The sequence below is a fragment of the Berghia stephanieae genome, chromosome 2, assembly GCF_034508935.2.
Source record: "Berghia stephanieae isolate SIO BIC M18660-M18661 chromosome 2, UCSD_Bste_1.3, whole genome shotgun sequence".
NCBI lineage: Eukaryota > Metazoa > Mollusca > Gastropoda > Nudibranchia > Aeolidiidae > Berghia > Berghia stephanieae.
In genome coordinates this window covers 35,160,578-35,173,077 of record NC_088361.1, presented here as the reverse complement: position 1 = coordinate 35,173,077, position 12,500 = coordinate 35,160,578, and the positions used below count along the sequence as shown (strand labels likewise).

Here is a 12,500-nt window from a genome sequence, read left to right as displayed (position 1 = left end):
AGGAAATATATATAGGTCTCATAATTCAGACAAATTAACTTTCATTAGGAATATAAAAGAAACCTTACAGTCAGTAGGTAGAATGAAATTTGATTGCGTGGTCATTGTCGGAGATTACACTTTTCCTAACATTAAATGGACAGAACCATGTCTAACTTTTCCCGACTCTCTATTTTTCGAGGCAATTAGGGATGCTATCAGTAGACAGTCACTATCACGTGATTTGATTCATCGTGGCAAAGATAGTTCAAATATGAAACGGAACGAAATATTATCTATACCGGATGTGTTGCTGATTTCCTCTTTGGAAATCTTTTGCGTTCAAAGTATGAAGGCTGATATCTTACCTGCCATCGTTTACTAGAGAGCGTGATGTTACCTACACAAATAACCGAATTAGTCACCGTCCTTACAACGCCCACTTCTAGTTAAGAGACTAGCTAGCCAGAGACTAGAAAACGTTCATGACATCCGGTTTTTTAAGTCACTTGCTCCGCTTAGGCTTAAGACTAGCAAGGCATTTACTAGACTAGTAAATAACTAAATCCAGTCCGCGTTCATGAACACTGGCCTAGGAGTGTTCGTATTATTTTAAAAAATTATTATTTAAGCATTTTTAATAATCATACACTCTTTTGGGGGCGAAGTGACCGAGTGGTTAAGGCATTGCACTGTGATCCGGATGACCCGGGTTCGAGCCCCGCTACAGACACTTTCGTTTTTTTTCCTTGAGCAAGATTATTAACCCCCAATTTGCTTACTTGGACAACATGGGGGATTTCTGTTGACATCAGACATCTTGTTTGATGAGTTATCTATATTCCTTTGTGGAATGCTTAGGCAACGATATCTTATGATGTTGTGGCACAAAAGGCATAATAATAATAATAATAATAATAATAATAATAATAATAATAATAATAATAATAATAATAATAATAATAATAATAATAATAATAATAATAATAATAATAATATATACTCTCTTTTAGTGTACTTAATCAAACACTTTTTATCTGTTTATTGCCATGGACGTTCATATATAGGGAGTTCAATATAGTATTATCTGAGTGCGTCATATCATATTTATAAGTGGATTCTGGAAGTGGATACTATTTATATTGTCTAAAAAGGTTAAATGTATGCATTAATTTAAATTATTATTAATAATAATAATAATAATGCTATTATGGTCTAATTGCCCCTCATCAAATTTAAGGCTAATTATAGTTTTAGAAAGATTGTAGCTACGCATTTTTTTCAAAATCTTACTCATTTTGGCTCTCTATTGTCCACATTTTCATGGCCTAGGGTTGACAATACTGCCAGAAACATCTTTGAAGTCTTAAATTTGCGATGTTGACAATTTGAAGGGGGGAGGTGGGGGAAGGGGGGGGGGGAGAAAGAGGGACAGCAGATCAATGTAATAGTGTTACCTATAAAATGACTCTGTTCCATGCATGGATATAAGAGTCAGTGTAAAATGCGAATGTTTTTCCACTACCATCTGCATCATTCTTGCCCCAAGCCCTTGTTTTCGATGGTCCTCTCTCACCACCAGATCGCCAACAATAAATTGTCCTGGATGTGTTGGAATGGCGATTACCACCGCTAAATTGAGAAAAAATGATTAACAAATTAAAAAAAAAAATCATGACAATGATGAAATAAATATACACCTAGTCATAATAAATTAAAGAAAGGAATAATTAAATTTGTAGATAATGAAAAGCATTAATAATTTTTTGGACATTTCTTTTCTTTTCTTTTGTAGACCAATAAGTAAGAGATGCATGACCTGTGGCGATACAAATAGCAATCTCTCTCTCTCTCTCTCTCTCTCTCTCTCTCTCTCTCTATATATATATATATATATATATATATATATATATATATATATATAATATATATATATATATATATATATAATAGTAAAAAGCCCGCAATTTCGCGGGGAAAGAACTATTTTCATTCGATACTGTACTCACCATCATTTAATGAGGGCAGATTGGTAAAACAACGTTGTCTGTGTAATTTGGTATATCTTCGGTTGATTTTTCTGTGTGGCCCAATAATATATTTAATAATATATTCCCTCAACTAACCCCAAGAAAAAATTAAACCTAGTACCTTTAATTAACCCCATTGGGAAAAACAAACACCCTAGCACTTTAATAATACTTATGACTAACCCTAATAGGGAAAAAAAATCATCCGATCTCGAGCTAACCCTAATAGAAAAAATCATGACAAATTGAATAAATAAACGCCTGACAAAAGATCAAAGGTGAAAATACAAATTTAAAGAATACTGGGGATGTAGGAGCTTTTGGAATGTCTCCCCTTTACTTAACTTATGGAAAAACAAACTTCCTAGCACCTTTAATAAGACTTATGACTAACCTTTCGAGCTAACCCTAATAGAAAAAAAAAAAAAACAACTCTCGGACTGCTTTGCACTACCTTTCAATATTTAACAAATCAAAATGGCGGCTGAAAATCAAAACAATGGTCAAATTAAGAAATTTTAAACTTTCACAAATCTATCAAGGTTTGTTCTAGAGTTTTTAAAATACTTCTAGATATAATGACAAATTGAATAAATAAATGCCTGACAAAATATCAACGGTGAAAATACAAATTTAAAGAATACTGGGGATGTAGGAGCTTTCGGAATGTCTCCCCTTTACTTAACTTATGGAAAAACAAACACCCTAGCACCTTTAATAACACTTATGACTAACCTCTCGAACTAACCCTAATCCTTTCTTAACTTATGACTAACCTCTCGAGCTAACTCTAATAGAAAAAAACAACTCTCGGACTGCAGGTTTGTTCTAGAGTTTTAAAAATACTTCTATATAATGACTAACTGAATAAATAAATGCCTGACAAAATATCAACAGTGAAAATACAAATTTAAAGAATACTGTGGATGTCGGAGCTTTCGGAATGTCTCCCCTTTACTTAACTTATGGAAAAACAAACACCCTAGCACCTTTAATAACACTTATGACTAACCTCTCGAGCTAACCCTAATAGTAAAAAAAGAATCAAAATGGCGACTGAAATCCGCTAAATCAACAACACAACGGAAGTAATAATAATACTTGATGTCATAAATAGATGACACAAATTGACAACTTTTTACAGTGACAAAATTAGTTGATTTTGGGAGTCAAGTGTCGTCGTTGGTACATATTTTATGATATCTGTTTGACTCAACGAACTTTCAAACTGACTTTAAATTATAAAAGGAAATCAAGTTATCTGTTTATCTATCTGTAAAAAATACATTTCTAATTTTCAAATCTTTCAGTAGAGTTGTGCGCCGTGTCAATTTTTTTATTGACTCAAATAAGCACAATGTTCTCCACAATGCTATATTTTTTAAAGAAAGGATATATATATATATATATATTATATATATATATATATATATATATCGCTCGCTCGCTCTCTCTTGCTCTCTCTCACTCACAAACACACAAACACACACACACACACACGAACACAATACACACACAAGCTTATGTTATATTCACCCTACCAATGTCTAGAAACAAACAGCCTGCACGCGACTGCAAGCTGTTATGTTCTGATAGAGCACCTTTTCTTCGGAAAAACAAAAAACAAAACAAAAACAAACTTACGACAAGAATGATAAAGTAAATTTTTTTTATCAATTAAAATAAAACTAGAGTTTCGTATTTTTAAGCATTTAAAAATCACATTTTCTCATTCCCTCCCCCCCCCCCCCCCCCCCCCCCCCCCCCCTCCTTGAGGAGGATCACGTGCTGTATTATATATATATATATATATATATATATATATATATATATATATATATATATATATATGCACACACACACTCATACACACACACATATATATATATATATATATATATATATATATATATATATATATATATATATATATATATATAATATAGGTATATATATAGACATGTTACTATCGATCAATTTTGTATAAAATTGTTATAAAAACCAACCAATCACTTCTTCTGTTTCCCTTTTGATCATGACGAAAATGTTCGAAGGGAAAACTTCATGAATGGCTTTGATCCTGGAGAGCGACTGATTCCAGTGTTCCTTGTTAATCAAAGAGTAAAATACATCTTCTGTTTCCTTGTCGGAGATAAGTCGCATGAAAAACTTGTCCTCTTCGCATGACATAATGCTATGCTTGTCCTACTCTCTGAGTATTATATCCATAGGGAGGTTGGTATATAGAAAAGACATCCTAAAATCTGGAAATGGAACGATTAAACAGAAATGCAAATAAATGAATAATTAATAACGGAGTGTTTATTCGTCCTTCACCGTTCTTCGGTGTAAAACGAGTACCTGGCCGTTATCAGCGTTGTCTCTGTCCAAAATAAAACAAATTAAAAAAAAAAAAAAAAATCCTCATTTATTTATATATATATATATATATATATATATATATATATATATATATATATATATATATATATATATATATTATATATATATATATATATATATATATATATATATATATATATGAGCCAAGGTCAAAAGGTGCCAATTTTTTTTCTCAAAATAAAAGTGACATAATAGTCCATTTATTTTTCTATATATGCAGCAAAAACCCTGTACTTCATGAATCAAAGGATCTTTAGATAACATTACGGTCAAACGCAGCATAATAACGTCAACAATGCCTATATGTTGCTGGTGTCACATGTGACCGGTGACACCAAAATGAGACAAATAGCGCAATAACCAAATGATTTTTGTTAAGTATCAAACTTTATTTAGTAAGTTATAAACGAAAAGACACAATCAACAACAATCATAGTACAATAGTGTTACCAACTATTGGAGAAAAGGTTGCTTTTTGGTGTCATCGGTCACAAGCAACATAGAATGCAAATATATTATTTCATAAAAATGATTGTACATTAACAACAACAACAATATTGCATATGCTTATTACCAGCAATGTTCAGAAACTTTTGGAATAAAATATTGGGAAATAATGTGACCAAAGCATATCGACGGTCAAACCTCTGAAGTAGCGTTTTCGTGAATCCGTTGATCAAAGCTCTGATGTCGACATCAGAGTCGCGCCCGGCGTTTTCACAGCGATCAAGCCTCCGATACCACTTCCGAGGTTTGAACAACGGGTTTTGAGATAGAGGAGAGCTGCAACACGTTTCTTAATACTTTGTATTGCATGGCAATCATCATCATCATCATCATCATCATCATCATCATCATCATCATCATCATCATCATCATCATCATCATACGGATGTAGGAGATGAAAATTAATATTTTTTTAAAATTTAAATAAATTTTAAAGATTAAGATAAAATTGTTATTTCCTTTTAGTTTGTTCATGTTTTTTTTTTCAATGTATATACAATTAATATATATAGGGAACCTTTGCAAAGTGCCCTGACCGCGTTTACTGGATATTGCGCTATATAAATGCTCAATGTTATTTTTTTTTTGTTTTGTTTTGTTGTTTTTTTGTTTTGTTTGTTTGTTTGTTTGTTTTTGTTTGTTTAGCTTTTTCTTTTTCTTTTTTAAAAAAAAATAAATCAAAAGATCTTTGTTGTTTGTTGGACAGGATGGGTAGGGGTTTAAATGGTGGTATGATATCAGGATGGCATCAGGTGGACATGACATGTGATTTAACAGGGTAATTGTCATGATCGAGCTTTGTTATTTTTAATTAATAGAGATAGGGAGAACAGGTGATCGGTGTATTATCTTTTTAAATACCCAATCATTATTTCGTACATTATATTTACTAGTAAAGCATAACTGGGAGATAATAGGCTTGAAGTTCAGTCGCATAGTGACTTTAGAAATTGACAATTATTTAGCAGCTGTGATATTTATGGATGCTCAAAATTATAGTCCAATGTCAATACAACCCTATTAACAGTAAATTGAAATATTGATTTTGTAGTTATAAACACAATCATTCTTTCTAATCCACGAAAACAATTTACATGACGTGTTTTTGATTGCTTGGAAGTACTTCTCCGTCTCCCTTGAACTCTGAACTAACATCAGAGGTTTGATCATCTTGAGACTAAAGAATAAGAGGGCGCGCTTATCTCTGAAGTTGACATCAGAGGTTAAATCAGCGGATTGGCAAATACGCTACCTCAGAGGTTTGATCAACGGGCCATCGATATCTTATTTAGCGACATTGTGTCACTAGTGACATTAGCCCGATGACACCATTACTTATGGCAATACCAAATTGAAATTTCGACAATATATCATTAATTTCAGTCAAACCAGTGTAATAACCTCAGGTAAATATGGAATTTAATAATATTTCAGAAACCAAAGACTTCAAAAATAGAAATATACATGGAAAATAGAGCATCTGAATGTGACTTGTGACATAAGACCGGTGACACCATTAATAATACTTATGTACAAGCAACACCAACTCACACTTTCGTCCATACCATATCATTATTTTCAGTCAAAAAAGCATAATAACCGCAAATCAGATGACCATCCAAGCCAACAGTCAATTATGCTAAAATGAAATTCAATAATATGTGAAGAAACTAAATACTTTCAAATTGGAAATATACTTAGAAATTAGTAATATCATTGTTGCTATGTATTACTTGGGTCAAAATCGGCACTAGAACGCAATTTTGCCTCAATAAATCAAGATTAGCAACTGTACAAATCTAATACAGTCTGTTAAAATGGAATTCAATGACATTTCAAGCTTTGAAGAACATGAAAACAGAAATACATTAGAAACTTCAAACTTAAGTGTCAACTGTGACATTTTAACCAATGACACCAATGGTCACAAAAAGTACCAGAAGTCACACAAACTCTAGATCTAGATAAATATCAGTCATGGTAATGAATTCATGTAACCAGACGATGACATCACTACTGCTCAAATCTGCTTGTTTGTAGTAATTTAGTGTGTTAATAGTAAAACAAATCAAATTTCTTGACAACCCTTCTATTTATCTGGATTCGTCAAAAGCTTGAGTTTTGTCTTTTTCTTGATTCATACAACCCTGAAACATAAAAAATTAGAATTACAAGGAAATGATTAATTGTGTCAAAATCACAGTCTGAGATGAGATGTCATAATATCATTATTTGTAAATAGAATAACAAATGAAAACATAATTTGTTGGTGGCACTTTGTAATATCCAATATCAAGTGTTGCTTGTGACAATGTAAAATTGCGATGACACCAACGTTCAACTTACCTTTTCTGCATGGAGCCACGCTGGAAAGGCAACTGAAAGTGCTGCACTTCAAAGGCTGGTAAGAAGGGTGGGTCAAAATTGCGAATCGCCATTTAACGAAACAAACTTCCACGTGTTCACGCATGCCGTGTTGCTTGTGACAAATGACACCAAAACCAATAAACCTCGATATCAGCAAAACGGAATACATTTACTCCAAGATTTGAGTTCAGAAGGAAAATCTATGCTTTTTTCTCATAATAAAACATTTTATAACCATTAAATATGAGCTTTAAAGTTTCGTGTCGAGTCTTAGTATTGTGCTGTGTTTGATGACACCAAAGGTCACAAGCAATACCAACTTTTTAAGAACTCTATATGAAACTTAATCAGATATGTAATATACTGCAATTGCGTTTAAAAGTAAATTTTGACTTTATACTATTAGTCAAATTTCAATCATATGAGCTAAAACATCACATTTAATTTCTACATGCTTTCTAAAAAGGTGATGCGTTGACCTCGTTTTAAGCGCATACCAAACAGCGTTCAAATTTCACTTTTAAGTTGTTTATTTCATATTCTGTTGAACAGAGTATGTTGAGCTATCTCATTTTATCTCTTCTTCATATTATCAATTGATTACAAGCATTAACCCAATGAAAACCGCCCATAATTAAGTAAAAATCAAATTTTCTTAACACTGGTATCAGACGGGCACCTTTTGACCTTGGCTCATATATATATATATATATATATATATATATATATATATATATATATATATATATATATATATTATATATATAATGTTGTCTACAAATCCTTGAGCACCAACAGTAGGTACCTCCTATATTAAAGACCTTCTTAACATATATGTCCCCAATAGACAATTGAGGTCAAGAAATGACCAATCAATCCTTGTCAAACCCAAGACATTGCGTAAAATTGGTGAACAATCTTTTCAATTTTAGGCCCCCCATTTTTGGCATTCTCTCCCATTACTCGCGAGATGCTCGGATTCGTTGACAACGTTCAAATCTCGCTTAAAGTTTTATCTTTTTACGTCATAAGATGCAATATTATTATCATATTTTGTTGTTGTTAAATTGAATTCGAATCACGTTTCCATCAACACTTGTCTTACCGTAATATGTTTTATTCCATATCATTGTAAAGCGCTTAGAGCCTGTGACAACTGGGTAAAGCGCTATATAAATTCCATTTATTATTATTATTATTATTATTATTATTATTATTATTATTATTATTATTATTATTATTATTATTATTATTATTATTATTATTATTATTAGGGAGCGTTCACATATTACGTCATCAAAAATTTGCCCTTTTTAGACCCCCCCCCCCCTCCCCAAGTCATCACTTGTCATCATTGACCTGACCCCCCCCCCCTCCCCCAACAGATGATGACGTCATCTAATTTAATAAAAACTAAAAGATAACTTTAATTTCACAATATTTATTATTCATTTTTCAAACCATAAACATTGATTATCAACGTTTGATAAAACACATTCAGACATTTTATTAATTTCAGAAAACTGTTGATAATTTATGTTTTACGATACAATGGGGACATAAAATTTAAATTTGCAAAGATAAAATGTAACAAACATTATTTAAATTAGGCTACTTGGTGCAGGTGCTATTAAAAAAATTTCAGAAAGTGTAATTTAAAATAGTATAGGAGGCAAATTATTTTATAGCATATTAGTCTTTTAGTGGAATGAATTTCTGTTTCAATTTCCAAACATCCATCTATCCATCTATTATCGTCTCGGACCAAATATTGGCTAATATTTTTCCAGCAGCTTCAAAGTTCCTTTTTTCCAGATCAACATCAACAGTCTTGTTGCTTCCATCAAGATGACGTCCATGAATATCAAATGGTAAGATGACAGATGCTGTATCCTTTGAAAGCGGTGCCATTCTTCTTTCCACCTCATTAGAAGCACTGAAACCTGGAGCGTGTGTAAAGACAAATACAGCATCAATATCCAGCGCCTTGAAATGTCTCTCCCAAGCAGCGAGTGTCTGTCCGTTTTTTGGAGCCTCATCTGGACCACCATCCACTGAAACAAATACTAGGGGTTTGATTTGTCCATTAACTTTGCTGATGACGTCGAATTCTTCTAAATTCAAGACTGCATCGAAATCTTCAGCATGGGAGAGAGCACTACTGCTGTCGTGCTTGCCACTGCGGATTGCTACATACGTCGGACCACTGTAACCAATGGTTCCATCCTCTTTCAGGGAACATCCAGCATAAACTGATGGTATTAGTTTATGTCTTTCACCAATTGGAAAATCATGGTCAGGAAGTCTTACTTTATACTCCATATGCATGAGGATTGCTGTTTGTTTTTTTGAGATCGGAAGACCTAGTGGTACTCTCGCTTTATCATCTTGTGACAAGTAAAAAAACATGCTAATTTATTTGGAATGCCATTTCTGAAGCTCTTGCATTTAATAAAATAGGCCTAATTTGCCTATGTTTTGATGACATCATCTTGGGTCTGACCCCCCCCCCCTCCCCCATGTCAACACATGTCAACATTGGGTAGACCCCCCCCTCCCCCCCTAGCTGATGACGTAATATGTGAACGCTCCCTTATTATTATTATTATTATTATTATTATTATTATTATTATTATTACTATTATTATTATTATTATTATTATTATTATTATTATTATTATTATTATTATTATTATTATTATTATTATTATTATTATTATTATTATTATTATTATTATTATATATACACATATGTAAGATCGCCTGACAGAGGTGTCTTGCCCTCCGTGTTAAGAATTGCTGTTGGCTAGAGACCCATTGTAAAGCGCTTTGAGCACGTTTAGAGGATACTGCAATATAGCACATTTGAACGGATTGACAAGTGAGGCAGTTTGTTCAAACATGTCCTGAAGTGGGAGCACCTAAGGTCTTTCATGTAACTCAATACTAGAATATGCGGCCAGCATCCGTCACGAGTTAAGTCTGCACTCACTGTGCCCGATTGAATGTCGGGCTGTAGTAACTGTAAACTATAGCATGACGACCATCACATCAAAAGCATAAACAATGAGTTATAAGCACTATTACAATTCAATTCAATTAAAAGGTTTATTTAGGCAATTGCCAATATGAAATATACATTTACATAGAATTTCCAATCAATATAGGTAAAATCAACCAATGAGATTATTCGTTTCCTTGAGCACAACTAAAGACGACCCACTTTTCACTTTCTTTTGGTGATTTTCTGATTGTATTTTCACGTATTCTTAGGGGAAGCACCAGGCTATTGATGCTATGCGTTTAGGTAATATACTTACAACATCCACCAGTCGGATTAAACATACCAACACACAATACTGTGTGTAACTTTAAACGTTTATAGTCTGATTTATATAACTTAGTGAGGTGAATCACTAACAGGCTGTCTGATATATATTTATTGTTTGCTCAAGTTAGAATACTGAGGTCTGAAAAACAATAAGTCGCAAGAAAATGTTTTGTTTTTTTTTCATGACAACGGGATGCACCTCTGTAACTAGTCAAGCATGATCACGTCTATAGACCTAACGAAGTTGACGTCATTCAGCTTTTTGTTATTATTTTTAGACAGCCAACAAAATTTATTGTCATAAACTAGCTCTTTTCGGGGGTGTAAAGTGCACAATGGTTTGCTGATACTGATTTGTAAGTACCCTTTTGTTATAACTTTTTATTATTTTTCAACAGCACATCCAAACATAATATATGAAAAGAAAGCTTAGAATCTCAGCTACGTATCGTACCATTTATTATTCCACTAGGTAGTCTAAACCCGTCTCTGAGTAAGCAAGTGAGACCGATAGTTCGGTCATTTTGGTCAACTTCACTGCTCCATTAAATAAAAACCATCAAAGTTATGACAATGAAACTTTGAGCAAACGAAAGTGCTTTCTTTTCACTTTCGTTTCATGCTATTTTTATTTTGTTAAAAGAATATTTACATTTTCAAAATATTTTTTACAATATGCATACTTTCACGGCCAAACGCGCACAAAAAATCGTGGTCCAGAGCACCTACTGCTGTTTAAAGTCTTGGCAACAAGCGCCGTGGAATCATATTCGCATGAGAAGTGTCTGTTTTTGTTGTCGAAATATCACTCTTTCTAGTGGTGTCACGGGCTAATTTCTAAGTTGGCTACAAGTGGGCTAAAATCTCATTTTAATTTTTCAAATAACAAAAAAATGCTTTTTCACTGGAAAAATCGGAAAACCCTTACCATCATATTAAAATTCAGCCTTTTTTCTTTATAATATCAAAAAATCATAATAATACAAAACCACGGCGCTTGTTGCGTCAATTTACAAAAAAGCCGGTCGAAGCCACTTTCTTTTTCTACCGTACGCCATTACTGCAATGTGTGTGTAGCTACTGCTCTCACATTTTTTCATCGTTATGGCGACTTCACGGTCTGAAACTGCCAACATCTTGCACGAACTAATTGGTAAGTGTTACTATATATTGTTTTCAGTCATGATTTGAAAAGTTAATAGATAAATATTAGTTTATTTTGATTTAATTGCCCAAGTCACTGTCATCGAGTCATCACTGCCATCCGTTGATCAACCGGTCACTTTCTAAAGTTTGTTTATTTTCTTCAGTTCCGTCAATTCACAGTCTGACTATCGAATTTGTATTTTCAAAATTATATTTCAATTTATAGCCTATTGATTTGTTTCTCTTTTGTTTATTTTAACTGATATATTAGCTGGTGTTGATGCGTTTTTCTCGTATTCTGAATCAGAATGGCTGCCAAGAATATGGTCTTATTTCAGTTTTCTGATCGAAGTGGACTAGTCCATTATATAGAATGGGGGTTGTCATAGATTATAAATTGAGTTTTGCTTTTCGATTTTAAGTTATCAAAGGTCTCCCATTGAGATTTATTGTATTATTTACCGACCAAAAGAGTTATCAAAGACACTGGCAGGCACAAGTTCATCATTTAATGAAAATATTTTGAGATACGTACCCCGTATTTTAGTATTTTAGCTCATTAACCTTAAGCAGCCTGTTGATTTGGAACAGTCCAAAGTATACTGGCTGTTGATATATTAGACATTTTCTAGTTGGCGCATGCCGTCAGCAAAGAATCCCGGCGATTTCGCTCGTCACCATCGACGAACTTCGGCCATTATCTCCAAATCAATGTCGCAAAGGTTTCCTTTCAGATA

The 12,500-nt window shown here is 33.0% G+C and overlaps 1 protein-coding gene across 1 annotated transcript in view; it reads right to left on the bottom strand.

The window, feature by feature from the left end:
* LOC144966776 (uncharacterized) overlaps positions 1 to 12,500 on the bottom strand; it is a 26,634-nt gene that overhangs the window by 12,353 nt on the left and 1,781 nt on the right. The window contains exons 2-3 of the mRNA XM_078903555.1: positions 4,016 to 4,273; positions 1,437 to 1,611 (exon numbers count right to left, since the gene is read on the bottom strand). Of these exons, the coding sequence (XP_078759681.1) occupies positions 1,437 to 1,611; positions 4,016 to 4,199 (359 nt within the window). The 5' untranslated portion in view covers positions 4,200 to 4,273. The remainder of the gene's footprint in view (positions 1 to 1,436; positions 1,612 to 4,015; positions 4,274 to 12,500) is intronic.